Source organism: Pyrgilauda ruficollis, unplaced genomic scaffold, assembly GCF_017590135.1.
Source record: "Pyrgilauda ruficollis isolate IOZ18807 unplaced genomic scaffold, ASM1759013v1 scaffold4, whole genome shotgun sequence".
Lineage (NCBI taxonomy): Eukaryota > Metazoa > Chordata > Aves > Passeriformes > Passeridae > Pyrgilauda > Pyrgilauda ruficollis.
The window spans coordinates 16361989-16381336 of NW_024525489.1; the positions used below are offsets into that span (position 1 = coordinate 16361989).

Sequence of the window (19348 nt, forward strand, 5' to 3'; positions counted from 1 at the left end):
ATCTCAGTGGACATCCAGAAATTCAAAAATCATGAAGATTGACATGACCATGTTGAACAAGAACCCTGGAAAATTTTTCCACTGTAAAGCCCTGGAGTCCCTTCTTGTTCATTATGTTATCAAAACACTTCCCCGAGCTCTATAATGCAGTCTGCTGTCTAAGGCATCACAAGCAAGAGCAGTTTTTCAAAGTGTACAGCGTGAGCAGCCTTGCACCTGACAAGCTGGTACAGCCACAATGGAAGGGAATTCATTTTTCTCCATCAGCGAATATCCTCAGCCATGGGGTAAACTACAAAGTGTTAAACCTAATTTCAGATCTATCCATAAACCAAGCAGATAGGAAAGAAATGAAAATATATCTGAAACTGCTATATCAAAACCACTGTCCCAGTATTTCACCCATCAACTAACTACCTTATACACATATCCACCTTCTTCAAAACTATGTAAATACACATAAATAAATTTTGAAGTGTAAGAGGAGAAGCTTTATTTACACACTTCCCCTCCACCAGAAATCAAACCAGAACTGTTATTGCAAGCTATCAAGCATTCCTTGTTCTTCAAAACAAAGCTGCTGTACATAAACGACATGACTTGTCAACTACGTAGCAACACAATATATTTTAGTAGCTTACAGGTTTTCTCACACATTCAAGTTTTCCATCTCACAGCATTATATTTACATAACAATGAACTTCTGCCCTTATGTAACTTGTTGGCCTGAAGTTGCTGCAGCTACCAGGAGGGTATAATGAAATCCTACAAATGCTTTTTAGAAGATAGGATGCATATATAACAGTATTAGGTCTTAGGAAATAAAGGCCTTGAATTTTGCTCCATGAATATAGAAAAGGAAAAAAGAGTGAGGATTTCTGAGGAAAGCTGTGCTACTACTAGAAACAGCTACCTCATCTATTGTTCCTACAATTCTGCATATTTTTCATTATTTTTCCAATTTTGCAACTACAGTATCTTAAACAAGAATGAACAGATTGTTTTTCTGAAGCCTTTAGAGTTAAGATTAACTTACTTTTTTTTTTTTCTTTTTTAACTCTGCATGGAGTTAAACTCTTAAGTTTTAACATTACTTAAGAGACGTAAGAACAAGCTTTTATTGTCTTTGATGAACTTTCCATAGTATTAGAAACACTAAAACACAGAAATTAAGACCTTACACTTCAGTCACATTTACAGATGCCTATGTATCAGTAGAAAACCAAAAACTTTTAGGTTTCAGAATGTAATGAATGACTTTGTTTTTCAGATTTAGCAAAAAAAATCCTTCTCTTATATAGATTATCATGTCATAGTCAGCATAGACCAGAAGAGCAAAGAGTAAAGTGTCCAGCAATACAAACAAACCATTAACTTGAAACAACACTGACTTCTAAACACCTAACAATCATACCTCTAAAGAGGCTTAATTTGACTTAGTGCTGCCATCCAACTGGAAAAAAAATTATGGTGCTTTCAACATGTGAATCTAAAGAAATACTTCCATACTTACTGCTTAATATAATAAAATTAGTTAGAATTGCTCTAATCTCAAACTAGGAAAAAATCCTGAAATCTTCTCAATAAACAAAAATGCATTTATGCAGAATTATAACAAAGTCATCTTGATGCTTACCCGATCATTGCGTTTTCTTTAATCTGGCCCTCTGTGCCATTTACCATTGGCTCTTGATTTCTGTTGTCTTTGTCTGAAGCATCACTTGAGAGGCCCAACAAAGCTCGTACTCGTTTTGATTTCACATCCAATATTGTGTCGGTGTAGCCCACTTCTTGTAGATACCTGAAGGAAGAGAACTCATGCTAATCTCCTCTGCACATGTCACTTCTGCAAAACATGAAATTCCTCCCTGAACTCATCCTCAATCCCTTAGCTTAGCAACTGATTGATCTTCTCCCTGAACTCATCCTCAATCCCTTAGCTTAGCAAACTATGGTGCTGAGCTAGTGAAACATGCTTGTAAATCATCCTGTACCAGCTGCAGAGGGATCGCCTCTTGCAGTACCAGCCTGTACAGTCACTGAGAAAAAAAAAAATCAGAGAGCCTAGCAGTCAGAGGTTATACAATACGTTATTCATTCATTTACTAAAATGGACGGAAAAGCACTTTCAATTAAAATATTTACAACTGCTTTATAAAAATCACCATAGTTGCATGCACAAGCATGGTCATTTTATTCTTTGACACATGGAAACTAGACAAAAGAAGCAGCAGATATGTTCCTTACGTAAACATTATTAGAAGCCTAGAAAATGGAATAAAAACTAAATTCTTTAGCTGTGGCTATTGGTAAGAGTTGTTATTTATGATGGACTAGGCTTAATAAAATCTGTCTTGCCTTTCCTTTATTCTGCAATAGATTGAAAAAATTTGTCTTCCACGTAAAGACTGAACAGCAAAAACCCTTGTATGAAATCCCCACAGCTCAAAGTTGGCTCTGTAGGTTTAAAGTTGTCTCTTTCACCAATATACCATGTTGCCCTTGAGAGAAACAGGAGGGAAATAATGATTTCAAAAAGAAAAAGCAAAAATTGGTTTGCATTCTTCCCTCTAGAACATGGAGTTAATAGCAGTGAATTGATTAAATTGTCAATATTCTAGACAACTCTGAAGAAGGGAAATGCTATTTTACAGTGACAGCTGCTACAAATCAGGGACGTGCATTTCTCCTGCAAGAACATTCTCCTCTGGTTATTTAACAATATCATTCACATAACCACATTAGGAGAGAAATACCGATTGCTGGCTATAGAAAAATCAAACAAGTCACCTATGCAAAACAGAGTCTGTCAGTAATATGCACTCTATATTCAGCAATGTGTCACTCTTGCATGAACTGCACTGAGACAGAATGACTTGTCTTCAAAATCACTGATCCAAGTCAAAACCACTCTAGTTACATTTATTCAACATGCAGGCAAAGATTTGTGCTCTTGCAAAAGAGAAGCCTGTACAAGCCATCCAGCAAATTTAACTTTTGTACAACTCCTTGGAAAAAGGTCTTTTAGTGTAAGTTCCAGACCATCCTTACTGTCTGAGTCCTCTCTCATTTAATCCTCTGTAACACACTAAATATCATGGCAATTAATTTAGTTACTATGATCACAATTCAAAAACTAATTTAGATTAAGAGACTTTTGTTTCATTGACATGAACAAAGAATTAGAAAACGTCTAGTCTAACCTTCCGGATGTTAGTCTTTTCTGCAACTTAAGCAAGCCAAAATAAAATTTTTCCTTCTCCAGCTGTTTTTATTTTACACAGTTCTTAGCAGAATTGCTTGTGTCTTTTGCTTTTTAATTGCAAAGTGTCATGACCCACTGTTCTCCCAAGCAGACTGGCTTATTATACTCCATGAAAGAAAAACAAATGAGATCAGGTGTTTGTGACTTGACAAGGTTTCTCATCTGAAGTTATGAAATATTACATTTTTTCAAAACCCAAGGAAAAGTAGTGCAGAAGCTCAATGAACTTCATGAGGAGACACAGGGATGGGCATTGGGGACATGGGGGAACTTCACCACACACACTAACTTTTCTTTCAGTAAAACATAACTGAAAAAAAAATCAATACCATCACCATCATATTTCATTAGCAGATGCTTTCTTTGCACTCAGTATTTGAGTCCTTTTTTCAACACTTACTGTCTTAAGAGCTGTCGTCCTTGTTTCCATATTAGCTGGCTGTTCTGTTGTGGCTGAATCTCTGTCTCATTCCCTTCATCTGAAAAAGATTATTTAATTACATTTTTTTCCTGCTCTTTTATTTGCATAAAACATGCCCATCCACTTGAAATGACAAATGTGATCTGTCTTAAAATTATTAGGAATGGTTTAATACCAAAAGTCAAAGTGCAAATAATGAAGGGAGAAAAAAAAATGCACACAGCACAGAATTGTAGTGCTATATACACACAGACATTTCCAGGTACATCCTACTCTGTGAGAGCAAGTTCCACTAGTCCTAACTCCTAAACAGTCCTACTCTATGAGAGCAAGTTCCTAACTCCTTTAGGGGCACATAATGACAGTCAGTCTGCAGTCCAATTTTTGCTTTGGCCTTCCAAGATAATTGCTCACATTAAGTCTGAATACAAATATCTTTAACTGCTAACTGCAGCACAATATTTGTTTACAACTTCCCAATTTCCTTAATATTTGACAGTACAACATAAATCAACAGATCAACTTATATCAATTTAATCCTTATTTGTATTCGTTTTGTAGAAACAAACAAACAAACAATAGGGATTATTTTTTAACCTGAAAAGTTGTTGAAAAATTTTCAGCACATTTTCCCCAACCATAAATTTGTAACCAAATGTTACAACTCTGGGAAAAGCTACCAAAAAAAAAAAAAAAAAAAAAAAAAAAAAAAAAAAAAAAAAAAAAACAACCATGCGGTTATTCTGTTAAGAAAACTACCAGAATGCTGGCAACCAACAGCTACATGTTTATTCCATATATAGCTTCACAGCACATGATGGTGGGTTTTTCCTCTCCTCAAGGAGATGCATATGCTTCCCAAGATAAAAGATCTTGGTTTATTATCTATGAAAGCCTCTACAAAACTTTAAAACCTTGTGGTCCAAACACTGAAGGATGAACAAACTTCCTGTGTAAACAAGTCTTAAGAACCAGAAAAACCTGTGGTATACTCCTATGAGTAATGTGATATGTGACATGGAAAAGCTATTATTTTCATCAGGAAGTAATTTACATTTCAACAACTCAATTAATACTACACAAAAAAGCCCCACAAACAACCCAAAGAAGCTCTCAAATACTAATCAGAATTCACATGGAGAGACATACGAATTTTAGACATCTCATATTCACAAATCTATTTAATAGCATCCACAGGAAATAACCAAATGCATAATCATTTTCCAATGACAACTGGACACAGCTGGATCCAATGCACAGCTACCAAAGCTCAGTCTATAATTATTAAAACATGACTGAGGTAAATCTGCCTGAAAATTCCTTTTGAAAGCAAAACCTGTTCTTCTAAAGGCACTGTTAAGTATATCCAGAGGCAAGAATTCTCTTGTGCTTAGTCTCCTCAAAAGTGATGACTGCTAGCAGTAGCAGTGGTTTACAGATAAGAAAAAAGAGACTTGCATTATGAGGAAATTATAGCAGAAGATATAGTATATATAGTATAAATAGATAAAATGTATAAATAATTTTATTTTTAAAGTATCTCTTTACCAGGAGATTGAAATCTTTCTCCTAAAATTGTGTTACAGACTCACCAAGAGATCATAAAGAAAACAACAAGGACCCATGTGGAAGAACTACTTCCAACATTTCGACTTTTTTTCATGACTGGGCAGGAAAAACAGGGACAGGGGGAGGGGAACATATGGACACACAACTTAAGTATCTAGCAAAGACAACTTCAAAATAGCATTAGAACAAAGTTTCTATTTTAAGTCATCAGTCCAGATTTGATACAGAACAAAAATACACATTTCTGATAGCTATATATAGAATACAATAGGATAAATGAGGATAATGGAACTTTAACTAAAGTATTTCCACAATGTTGACTTTGCAGAATTAATGCACAGTCTAGACTCTGCTGGACAAGCCAGACCTCGCACTACACTCCTCAGCTGGAAACTGGAGCAACATGCTGGAGGCTGCATCCTGAGAAATTACAAAAAAAGTCGTGGCTGTCTAGGGCTGTGGTATGATCAGGACAAAGTTTTCCAAAGGTCCAGATGCAGATTGAGATCTTCCACTTAGTAGCACCAAATTCAGTATTTCTCCAGTTATGGAAATAACGCTGATAATTGCATGAAATAAAATTTCTAAAAAACTCATTAAAACTTGGACAAGAAAAGTCTGGTGTAAAGCTCTGCTAGTTAGTGTGGGGTTGGATTTTTTGTTTGTTTGGGGGTCTTTTAATGACCTTCTAAACCCAATGAGGTAAGAAATCACCATGACAGTCAGCCAGACCATCCTTTCCATAAACGAAATGACAGAGATGACATTTGCAGACATTCTATGCTCTGCCTTTACATACAGGTGGTCCCAATTTTGTTGTAGTAGAAGCATCAGGAGACTGAGACACAAAAACATTACCTATTTTTTCAATGCCTTGACCATTAGACAGATCTCTGTATCTCTTTTTTATACTGTTTTTCCCCAGAGGAAAGGATAGGGAGATAAAGGAAGAAAAGGAAGTAACTTAAATTCTTAATTTCCCCAATTCAGTGCTTAAATCTATTTGTGTGAAGTAGGAGATGAAAACAAATCAGCTTTCCAGAGACCAAGGCAAAAAACTGAAATTAGCTAAATGCATCTCCAATGATAATTTGAATTCTGCAGAGAAATCTCCCATTCAAAAACTCTCACTTATGTCTAAAATGCACTCTAATTATTTTTTTCCTGGAATACCACTGAGGTAATTGAACAAAAAAATTATGAACTATGTACTTCATTCAGAAGAATTATCCAGAGATAAATGGATTCTATTGCAGTGAATCCAGTATCATCCTGTTCTAAAATATATATATACATCACTAAGGGACAGAAAAACTACTCTCTCCAAGAGCAGTCTGCTAATTCAGGTTTGGATTTTTTTAAAAAATCTAAACTAACTTGATTTATTAATAGACACTTAGAGCACTAGGATATATTTTTAATCATACAAGAGTAAAATATAGGCTTTAATAATTATCTCTATTCTCACTGATCCATTAAGATACTTATTTTATCAATACTATCAATTCAGCATTTGCTGAACATAACGTAACAGCTTAAAATAAAACAGTTAAGCTTTTATGCCAGTAATAAACTCACCCTCATTACATTCTTACCAGAATCATAGTTTGGTGGCTTCATATCTCCCTGATTCAATTCTGTGCCATATTTTAATTTGTGGTATTTAGCCCTGCAAGGAAACCAAACAAAAAAAAAAAAAAACTTAAATCTATTAGTACATTTAAAGGATATCTCTAAACACACAGATGTCACCTGTTTTCAGTTGAAAAGCCACTCCTTTCCTCTAGGCTGGGAGCAAAGCAAACCAAGTAATTTTACCATGACTTCAGACAGGTAATTTTATTGAAATATTTTTTTCCAAAGGTTACATGTAATTGCATAGTGAATACTGAGGCAACACACAGAGCAGTTGACTGCAGATTTTACAAAATGTTCTTGCTACAGAAAAGGCTCCTTCCCTGTGGACAGAAGCAACTCTTGCTTCCCTGCCCAACCCCCCAGTCTTTTCCTTTCCAATGTTTATGAAACATTTTTACTACCCATGTCAGTTCACCGCCATCTACTTCATATCTCATATTGTCACTCCATTAAGCAAACTTTAGCTTTTTTCTCCAAAATGCTGTGCTCTCCAACAGCAGCAGGCCCTCACCTAGAACTATTCTAAATAAGACTTAGCAATGACAGCTCGCCCACACCACTTTCTCTCAAAGCTGCTAGGTCTGCCACTTGACCAAGTGCAAAAATGGAGACTTTCTTCCAAAAATATTTAGCCTTCAGAAGGTCTAATGTAATAAGCCCCACAAAGCATGCTATACAATGAACAAGAGTAGCTACCAAAAAAAATGGAAATGCTTTTTAATTTGAGAGGCTTCATCCTAAAGACTCAGTATGTACAGACTTTGAAATACACATAACACCACAGTACTACAGTATTACACATGCAGATGTAAGTTATTCAAGACTCATTATAGGAGTCTTATAACACTGCAACAGAGAAATGAGGCAAAGTGAGCATTTACTAGTTTTGCAATCTGTTCCCTCCTTCTCTGACACTCACCATAACTTTTCAAGTACAAAATTGCAAGTTTTATACATTCACAACTGGGTAGCAGAGTGGCACTTACACCAGTTCCTACCCTAAACAAAAGGCTGAGAACTCAGGAAATGCTGGGAGTGGTGGGACAATCAAACAGCATACACACACACACAGTTCAAATGCAAATGTACAAAGTGCAGCACAGGGCAGCAAGAAAAAGGCTGAAAAAGACAAAAAAAATAAACCTCTCATATGCAACAACATGAAAAGGAGTTTCATTAGTTCCACTAGGCACAAGGGAGTTCTTCCACTTAAAATATGTTTTAAAAAAAATTAATGGGTTTGACACTTTGTAATTGTATGAGGCAAGTTTTCACTAAAATCACATGACCATATCAAGAATGGCTGCAGAAAATGTTTTCAAGTTACCTGCACCTCTAGATTGCTTCTTAAACATCATTATATTACTGTTTCCTTTTGCCTTTTCCTATTTCATCAAGAAAGCCCGTTACTTCTAACAAAACAGTGCTGAAGAGCGCTTCGTAGTTCTCATGTATCAATTTCAACAGTAATAGCTTCCTACTAATCCAGCTACATTTTAATTATAATAAACATTTAAATCTGACTGAGAAAGGTAAGTGAAGAGTGAAGAAGTGCCTCTTACGCATAGCAACATCGACAGATGAAGGAACTAACTCTCAAGAGCCAGAGCACTAAGCTCTAACTCAACTGAGCAGCAATCAACAAGAAAAGGAGAAAGGATGTGCTTGAAATGTATTAAAAGCAATAGATGGAAGTTAAACATTTTGGTCAGTACAGAAAAGAATAACCGAGACTAGAACAAAATCAAAGCTGAACGCTCAATCAAAATATTTATCTTTCCTTTTCCAACTATCAATTTCTTACATGTTACTCTGATAAAACAACTGCATTTTATTATTGTTAAATATTGATGCAATGTATTCTTTTCCCCTACCACCACAAATAAAAAGCAATGATTAATCAGGAATTAAGAAATCCTCCACTCTGTCACCAACTTTAAACAGTACAAATTTTTATGCAGTCATGAAATCAAGAGACCTTAATATGTAATCTATTTTGATCTGACTTATCCGAAGTGAAAAAATATTAATACTCTGCTCTAATCTGGATTACTGACATACGTTGTGTTCTACTTCATTCCTTCAAAGAATTCAGGGAGAAGTTAGTTTTGCAGCAGTCAACATTCGCTTTTAGTTCATGGGTTTTATACAAAGTTCCACTATGCTCTATGCGTTCACTAATTTTCTTATCAAGTTTTGTTAATCATTTCCAGCATAAGTAAAATGTTTGCTAGGTTCACTGAAAGGATCATTCTTTGGACCTTTCCTGTTCCTCAATCTCATGTTCTCCAAAATCCATCCTTCAAAGATTCAGACTGCAGTTTTTTAAACTTCTCAGTATATTTATTTCCATCTCCTAAATCCATGTTTGCTCACTTTTTAATTCATTTCCCTATTAAATAAAAATAGTCTTTTTTCTTACTCAGGTTTTCCCCACTCATCAAAAGCATTATAAAATCATTTCACCAAAATGAGATTACTCATTGTAAATCCATTTTAAACTGTTAATAACCAGGATTTTGTAACTGGCTCCACCTCACAACGCAACAGCTTTTAAAGCCTTTGTTGTTATCCTTTACCTCAAGAGGATAATGTAGATTACATGGTCTTGCGTACCACTGGCCCTTTAAATTTATTTTAGGGCCAAGCTGCACTAAGATTTCATCTTTTAGAGGATCTAACTTTCTATATTGCAGGCAGAGACCAGTAGCACTACAGAAAAGGCAAAAGAACCATGTTCTAATGAAGAGGCAACTGAAGAGATGAAAAGCCCCAAAAAATAATCCTTATTTTCGATATTGCTGGAAAAGTTAAAAACAAAGTTATAGAGCTCTGACTGCACAAAACGATAAAAAAACCCTGATGCTATAATCAAACCAACTAAATTAAATTCAATTGGTATAAATTCAGGTCTCTGAGCAGGACAAAGACTTGAAACAGAAACATGAGTATCATGCCAGAGTATGTGACACACTGAACTCATCTTCAGTTGTGGTCAGCTTCTAAAGTTCAGAAAAATATATTTAAAAACTCCCATAAAATCAATATAGACCGCTAATAGGTCATCTACGAAATATGTTCTACAATTCTTCAGGCAGTATAAGATTTATTATTAGACACTTTTTTATGATGCAGGTGAAAATGTCACAGGTATGAAAGATAAACAATCTTTTTCTAAAGTGCACTAAGAAAAGGGCTAAACATCATGATTCAGACTCCAGGACTAGAGGGGAGTCTTGACCCTTCAGCTACACGTATTGCAATCAAAGGGTATGAAACTTTTCACAAAATAACCTTTAATTCTTTTCTACACAAATTCAAAATATCACTTATTCCATTAGCACATTTTAATTTATTCTGTTTTTACAATGACAGAATATCTCCTGCCCACCTATAATGCTTAATTTTTTCACTTTTGCAGAAATCACAGGGCCCGCTTATTAACAGCTTTAAAAAGGCCTTCTGCAGTTCACCTTGAACTCTAGCTGACACATCCCAGTAGTGTGATACAACCATCACAAGAAAAAGATAAAGTATATTTTGCGTTAAAAAAGCATAAAGAAAATGAAAGTTTTTTCAACCTTTTTACCATCTGGTCAAAAAAAGGACAGAGGTTTGAAAAAGGAGAGAAAAAGCAACAAAGATTTATTATCTGAAACTTGTTCAACTTCAATGTACCTTCCATGTCTGAAACTTACATATGAATTATTAACAGTATGCAGAGCTAGAAATATTACTTGAAAATGACTACCTGAAGGATACAACTTAATAGAAGGTGTTTTCTATCTGGTGTTTTTTCTATTCTTCCATTTATTGAAAGAAAGCTATTTTAGCACTGTGAAACTATGTTTCTAGGTAGATGCCCTTACTCAGGTAAGTATGAATATTACCACTGCTCTGGCTTCTGCCCTTCATTACACAATTCTCCTCTTTTGCTTAGCAGTATTTTCACTAAACTATGTGTCTTCTATTTAGTGCTAGGAAACATTCAACATGGCTGCCACACAAGAATTGCTTAAGAAAATGCTAAAAGCCTTCATCTGCATTTCCTAAAACTGAGTGCAGTGAAACTTTTCTGAATACTTCACACAGAAACAAATTTGATTCCAGTCAAAAAAAGCCACTATTTCTTGGAAATATCTGTCGCCAGACCTGAAGCATCTGATCCAGCTGTGCTGAGGGAGCCTGCCAAAACATCCGTAGAAGATCTGGGAGCTGCCGCCAAATCAAGAGACATAAACAAGAACGACTGCCAGGAACAGCACGGCGAGATATTCTACCCAGGGGAGAAGGCGCCAGCCTTACACTGATCAGACACACCAGTGCAGAAAACAACACAAAATTAAATCAACTAGAGACATGGCTCAGGAGTCCAGTTCTTTGGTTGAAATATGTTAAGACAGGAAGTGAGCTAGACTAGCCGAAACAGGACATGTACTTGAAAGAAACAGTACTATGTTTCAGCTACCTCCTGAAAATCCAAAGGCACCAACGCAATTTACTGGTGGTGGAGCAAGTATTGATAAAGTCATAAAAAGTAACCCTCAACTCTGAACAGCCTCACACTGCAATCTACTGGATGCTGGCAAAACTACATCAAAACTGCTAGTGAAAAATGCTAGCACTTAACTACACACTAGCTCCTTCTAAGCTCCTCGCTATTTTGCCTACTAAGACTCTTCAGCAGAAATAATCTGGCCTGCTATACACAGATAACCTCACAATTACTGACAAAACGACCAAACATTAAACTAAATTTGCCAGAAAAACACGACAATCAGTAGTAAAACTTATCTTCTACCTTACCCACGCTAAAATGACATGACATGAAATAGTGAACAACAACAGTGGTCCCAAAGTTGTTAATTTATACGAAAATTTGAAACTATTTGGTTGATAAAAGAAATGCAGAGCAGCCACTATAAATAACAGCAGCTCATAGAAGCATGTACCTGAGAAAACAATGTTTCTCATTTCTTTTTCATGGTTTCCTGAGGGCATTGTGAACATGGAGTATTCTGGTCCACAATTTCATATTGTGTTCTGTTACTCACGATTTATTTCGTCCAGCTGAGAAAGATCTGAAATGCTACACAGCCAGAGCAGGAACTAAGGAATACAGCAATGAATCCCTTCCCCCTCACTGTGCACCAACCTTTCCCAAACTTGATAGGAATGTCTTCCTCCTACTTTGTAGGGTCTCATTTTCCAGCTCTAAGAACCCAATGGAAAATGCCAGCATCCTGACTACTGCCTGCCCGGGCTGACAGCTGATTTAGGAAAATGCTGGGAAAGAGAGCAGCGCTTCCAAGCTCAGTATGTTGCCGTTCTTTGAAGCATCAAGCAAGAACACTTGCTGGGAGATAATTCCAGCAGAAATACAAGACTCTTTCTTTAGAAACCGGCAAATGAAACTGCTGTTTAAAACTACAAACTCCTAAATAGCTGTCACCAGCACACACACCGGTCACAAGCATCACATCTGCTTAGAGAACCACTGCACACCCGTACTGGAACTGTCACACTGGATCAGATCAGCTGACTGTAGCCTACTGACCTGAGTAACCAAGGCTAATGCCACACACTGCAGAAAAACACGCAACATAAAAGATACAGATGCAAAAACTGTAGTAAGAAGCCATCAAGTGTTTTTTCCTAATCTTGACAGGGACTGCTGCATTAAGTTTTAAATTTCATAACTTAGGTGGATTTTACACAATAAAACCAAGGGACATTTTCACTATCCATATGGAAGTTTGATTTTTGGTTTTTTAATGTTACAAAGTTTCTCTGACAGTACACAAAAATGTATTTACATAGTTTGATGATTTTAAATTGCTAACTTCTGTGGGTTATGAACATGAAGAGTTAGAGATACTTTTATACTTTTATGTAAACAGGAATAGCTCCATCAGTTTTGAAATACAAGAAGTCTTCACAGAATGTACATATATATATATATACACACATATATATAACTTAGACTATATTTTTATCTGAACCAATGACACTAAGCTCTGTAATTATGCTTCAAATGCAAGCCTTTCCAGAGCCAGAAACTTCAAACTCCATTATGCATACATTTTGTAATTTTCTGTGCTCTTTGCTGTAATATCAGTACTATAACGAGGCCTGGGCAAAAAGAGTATCTACCTTAAGGATTCCACCAAGAACTCCCCAAAGCAGAAGAAAATACACTGGAGTCCTGGGGCTAGTGGCTTAACTGGTTATTACCAGAAAGAGACAAACTGGATAGTAGAAGACACATCCTGTGCTAAAGTAGCCCACATAAGATGAGCAAATCTGAATGCAATATAGGAATGTAACTAATGGTGTCCTTTTAAAATTATCTACCAGTGATATTCTGTTCCTCATTTGCATATATGTGCATTTTAAATCTTATTTCTACTAAACAAACTATTTCAGAAGCTTATTTTATTAAAGAAAAGCAAGAATTATCTGATAGGAAAATGATAATGTAATGTAAACAATGACTGCTTTGCAGAGTATCATAAATATACTCTTTATTAAAGAATTTTAAAAGACATTTCACTAATTAAAAGAATTTAAACTAAACTTGGCCTAAAATAAATCAATTGAACAGAGAGATTTCTGAAAACATGATAAAAAACAACTTGCTTGCCTCAAAGGTTAGAATAACAGGAAAGTATACATAAGAATAAAATGGTAAACTTAGGAATTGTACTAAAATGTCCATGAACAAAGAAATAGACATTGATTAACTGGTAAACATAAACATTTCTTCAATCACACAATTAACCTCCAGAAGATATTCTTGTAGAATCTCTCATACTGAAAAGACTAAAAACTTAGCAAGATTAAAAACTAGTAATTATTACACTGAAGACAGTTATTCAAGATTTCAGTTGATTCAGTATTAATAAACAGAGTTATTACTTGGAATAAAATGAAAATACACTGTAATTCTGGAGTATAATCTATACAGTTCAGTAGAATTTTACCAAGGGAAAGCATTCATTATTGATCAGCTATGGGTTTTGTTAGCATGTTTTTCAAGCCATACTATTTTAGCTATTGTTCTTATCATAATGCAGACATTTAGAGTAGTGGTTTTATTTAGTACAGTAAAATTTGTCAATCTGAGAACTGAGTAGAGACAGAAAAAATATTTCTTGGTTTTGCCAAATACAAAGGCAAAAACAAAGTTTCTGTCTTCAGTATTTCTTCACACATACTCATCACAAAAGCAGCATACCTTTCCTGTTTGAGCGCATATTCCAGCATTTTGATTCTTCGCACTAGATCCTTCTTCAGATTTTCCTGTCCTTTCCTTTCACCTTGAAGGAAGGCAATCTGGGCCTGCAAAAGCAAGTGTTCACTTTATTATCTCCTTGCTCAAAATTATTCAGCTTACTTCTTAAGTGTGTGTGTGTGTCTTCCGAAGTCAATTTAATATTCATTTGTAGAGTTCAAAAGGAGTTGGCTTACTATGCTTCATAAACATTAAACACAAAAACCACTGCATAGATAAGCCTTCTAAACAGCATGCTCACTACAGATCCAAAAAAAAAAAAAAAAAAAAAAAAGGAAAGAAAAAGATAAGAAATAAAGCAATTTTGGTTTGTTTGACAGGGTTTGTTTTCTCTCTTGGATTCAATAAGGGATAAGGAATGGATAAAATAAGCATACAAAAAGCCTTCAGCAGATAAAAGTATTTACCAACAATAAGCAAGAGAAGATGATAAAGTATTTCTGCTCACTAACTGAAGTAGTGTATAATTAGGGTATAATTCTATAGACACATGTCAGATACATGACATTAGTAAAAAAACCTGATGTAAACTATGTTCAGCTAAAATAAGAACAAAAAAATAAAACCCTGTTTGTAATACAGGGTTAAGTGTTAATTATGATACTTACTAAACTAGGTTAAGGAAAGCTCTCCAGAAATACTGTAATTAAGAGAGGAAGAAAAGGGAAAACAGGGAAAGGTATTTTGGTGAGGGAGACAAGGAGAGAAATGGTACATAAGTAAGTAAGAGTAAAGTAGAAAATAGACAGCTAACCTCTATCAACTTCCAGGACAAGTATTTAGCTGCCTGTGAAAAATCTCCTTTAAATAGAAAATCATGACAAACACAAGATATTAATTCCTAACCATAAAGGAAGAACTACCTGCTTTTCTACCTAATGCTCAAATCAAGAGGCAAGTTCGTATGCTTGCTCAACTCACAAATACACTTTTAGGCAAAAATACCTACAGGCAGTCACCACTTCATGCCTCAGCCTCACCTGCCATTTCCAGGATCAGAAGCTTTCTGCACCTCTACAGCTAAGTCTCCACACATCTCATCTGTCTCTTGAGAAGCAGACAGGATAAATGGCAACTGGTCTACACCATCAGCTGTGGAGCATGACAAGCTATAACCCTTTCATTTAAATAAATGCCCAGGAAAGTCAGGGATTAAAACTGAGCAGGAATATCCTATCCTCACCTGTTAAAATCTTGCAAGCAGTCCCCAGATATTTTAGTTAATGGAGATAGTTGCTTCCAAAGAATCAGACTGCAGATTTTTACCCCAAGGTGAGAAAAAAACAGAGTCTCTAAATGTCATTTTCTCTCCAGCAACTATAAAGGGAAGGCACATAACTAACTCAGTTGAATTTTGGTGACCAGGCAAGATGAATCTTACACCAAAAGCCCATTTGTTGGTGGCCAGCAATAGCAGCTGCTCTAAAATATCACACCAGCTGACATAATATTATTGCTCAAGTACAGTCAGTAAATAGCTTGACAGGCACCTGAAGGATCCTTAACTGCCAGTCACCAACTAGACCTGCCAGTTTATGACAAGAGAAAAACACTGGCTGCTCTCCAACGAAGTCACTCTTCTCCTTCAACAGGGGAAATACATTTGAATTAAAAAAAAAAAAGTCAGCTGAATCAAAAGAAAGATCTCTCACTCTGGCATCAACTAGAATTGAATTCTAATGTCAATTTTATGCTCAGGTTTAAAGAAAGGCACAGGAGAAACAAATGCTGATGCTGGAGTCAGCATTTCCTACCCTGAGGAATGTAACTGAGCGAGAAGCATCTCAGCTCAACAAGGTCAGCATCCCTCCCAAGAGGAGCATCTCAGGCACATATAACTTAGTTTGCAGTAACTGTACAGACACACAGATTCTCACTCCCTATCTCCACACAGGCCCAGCAGAACTGAACACACACTCTTCTCGTCAAAAGGGAGAGAACACCAAAACAAAATTTTAGAAACAGAAATCATGGTGTAAATATGTATTTGGCTGCAATGAAGAACATCATCCAACGCCATCAGGACACAAGCTGAAGTGATCTTTATTATGTGACCTGCTGTCTGCAAGCAATTTCTAGCCAAGAATGAACTGATTGAACATGCTGGAATGAACCATTTTTACCCAGAAGGCTGGCAAACAACGCAGCTCACGTGCTGCTACACTACAAAGGTCAAAGCAGCATTACTGTGCTAACAGTTGAGGCTAAAGTAATCTTCCACTGGTAACAGCTTAAATGGCAAACAACGCAGCTCACGTGCTGCTACACTACAAAGGTCAAACAGCATTACTGTGCTAATAGTTGAGGCTAATCTTCCACTGGTAACAGCCTAAGCTAAATCAAAAAATGTAACTTCTCAGTAGTTTTAACAGCTTCCTTTTGTAAGATGGAGAGACATAAATGGATATGATTGAGAATTATCATACGACACCTCTTCATATGATCATCTTCTGTTGTCAGTAATACCTCCACAATGATGTCTTAGAACTTTCCTTTCTCCTGGATTTTCAAGAAATACTTGTGTTTCTTAATTAAAATGCATGCAGCAACAACAGACAAATCTCCAGCCCTACACAAGCTTATTGCTAGGATCCTTCAAGGTTAATAAATATATAATTTACAGATAGGAAGTTTTACTGGTACTTCCAGAAACTGAGAATAATTTTGCTCTCTCCTTGGAGGCTGCATGGTTTCTAGCATATTTTGTTCATTCTTTTCTTCACAGTAGCATCCTTATGCCTAATACTCACTATTTTTGAAGAATTCTGACTCTGGAAATGAGAATACTTGCATTTGGTCATTTTTATAGCATAGAGAAGTATTCCCTCTCTCTTCCACAAGATGTTAGCAACCCTTATCCCTCATTTATACATGTACTGAGTAATTATGATTACGTCAGCCTCAGAAGACAATAAAAATCAGTTAGACATGTAAGCTTAAATGTGATTTGAGAAATGATGATATTCAGGTTTGCTTATATTGCACATAAGGACAATATTAAAATAATAACTGAAATTTTATATTAACAGTAGTATACTAACAGTTCATATGTCTTAAGCAGATTTCATTCTTTAAAATTTCATTCTTTTGGCAATTCACGGAAAATATGCAAAGGAACCTAAATGTTCATACCATAAAGCAAACACTTTGCAGATAAATGTAAATTGAATAAACAAGTACAATGGGTTTAAATATCTAAAATGACAAATTATGGCATGAAGCAGGATTTTCGCAGTCTCTAGAACAATACAGTGGCAACTGCAGGATCACTATTTCCAATTAAAATACATAGACAACACCTGTCTAAACGTCTGTGCAAACATTTAACGTGCAGGAGGGCTGGGTTGAAACATGATGAAAATTGTAACTGAACTGCACAACTACAGTTTTCTTATGCTTCAGGCATAAATGACAGAATTTTACCAATAGACTGAGACTCCATAGGTGACTTCCCACGGCTGCAGCTTTAACTCAAGTCAAATCTGCAGCCTGAGCTACACCTGACGGAGTAGAGGAGCAAAGGAGTTTCTCTTCCACTTTGAACTATCTGCAACGCTGTTCTACACGCTGGGTTGAAACATGATGAAAATTGTACAGTTACTGCACAACTACAGTCTTCTTATGCTTCAGGCATAAATGACAGAATTTTACCAATAGACTGAGACTCCATAGGTGACTTCCCACGGCTGCAGCTTTAACTCAAGTCAAATCTGCAGCCTGAGCTACACCTGACGGAGTAGAGGAGCAAAGGAGTTTCTCTTCCACTTTGAACTATCTGCAACGCTGTTCTACACTGGTGTATTGGCCACTCCTGGGAAAGTTTGCCAAAAATTTCAAGAATTCGCAAATATTCCCAAAGAACAGGTTCTGCGACAACTGACCTTCTAGGTAATAAGGTTAAAATGCATCAAGTTGTAAGCCAGTCTTTGCAAACCTCAAAATCGCCTATGGGGATCACGCAAAACCTCATATTGTTCCTTGCCTCATGGGTGGGGCACATCGTCTCCATAAAGCACCCGGCCCCGCTGGCTCCACAGCAAGAATCAAGGCAGGACCCGCCTCGAGTTTATTCCAGGCTAAGTGCTACAAGTTACTGTATTCCAACTCAACTGTGAAATTAAGATCAAGAGAGAAGGAGAAAACAAAACAAAACAAACAAAAAACCCGAAGTCAAACCAAACAAAAATAGCTGCCACAAAACCAGAGAACACTGGAAAAACACATGCCTGGAACACTCTATTTCAGCTGTAATTGTTGAACCCAGCATTTTTTTTTTCACTTCACCTCACGGAATTTGTTTGTATGACCAACTGCAACATAACCTAGAAGTGTCATACACATCCGGTCTATGTTACAGCACTGTAGTTACCTTAACTATTCCACTTCTCTCCTAAGAGGTTTTAAAAATAACAATCATTCTTATATTAAAAAAAATTTCAGAGACAACATTACTGTTCTACAAAATTCCCCAAAGGACTCTAATGTCACATTACTTTGAAGCAAACAAAAAGGTGATAAAATGTTTTAGGTAGCACTGGGCTAGAAACAACTCTTTCTATAAATGTCGTTGACTTCCTAATACTGGCTTAGCAGGCATAACAACATAATTAAATAATGAAATCACATCTTAGTACGTCCAGATTTCACCAATGTTTAAAAATTTACACTGAAAATTTTAATTCCTTGAATCAGCAACCACAACAAGCTTGTTTAAAGTATATTATATTTAGACATCTTTTTAGGCTTATACCTTGACACTACCTAAGAGCAGGAGATAAAAAAATTCTCTTCTTTAACAGGAAATTTTAAAAAATAAACATACTATGACTGCTAAACAACTGGTGCACATTTAGTATCAGCTTCTATCAATTACTGATTTTACAGCTATTTCAAGTTAAAAGGCAATTTATTTTTTTAAATTCGTAAGACTCAAAAATTATATAAAGCCTTTCTAGTCGTCTCTAAAATATCTATCATAATATTTTAAAGTAAATCTCACTTCAAATTTATGGGCATTTAAAGGTCAACAGATATCATTTGACAAAGAGCTACTAAGACACACAATTCTCTACATAATGCTTCCATAATTCAACAACCAGGTCTTCAGAGGTTGAGAGGAAAGAGGACAAAAGGGTGGTGGGGGAAACTGCAGGGAAAGTAT

The 19348-nt window shown here is 35.9% G+C and overlaps 1 protein-coding gene across 6 annotated transcripts in view; it reads right to left on the reverse strand.

Moving 5' to 3' along the window:
- Positions 1–19348, reverse strand: part of STRN (striatin) — a 69770-nt gene that overhangs the window by 42235 nt on the left and 8187 nt on the right. For 5 of the 6 annotated variants that reach the window (XM_041476921.1, XM_041476920.1, XM_041476919.1 and 2 more), the window contains exons 2-5: positions 14131–14234; positions 6851–6924; positions 3666–3744; positions 1637–1801 (exon numbers count right to left, since the gene is read on the reverse strand). In XM_041476921.1, coding sequence (XP_041332855.1) covers positions 1637–1801; positions 3666–3744; positions 6851–6924; positions 14131–14234 — 422 coding nt within the window. Of the gene's footprint in view, positions 1–1636; positions 1802–3665; positions 3745–6850; positions 6925–11845; positions 11984–14130; positions 14235–19348 lie in introns of those variants that run through there. The other variant, XM_041476922.1, reaches the window with a different exon arrangement.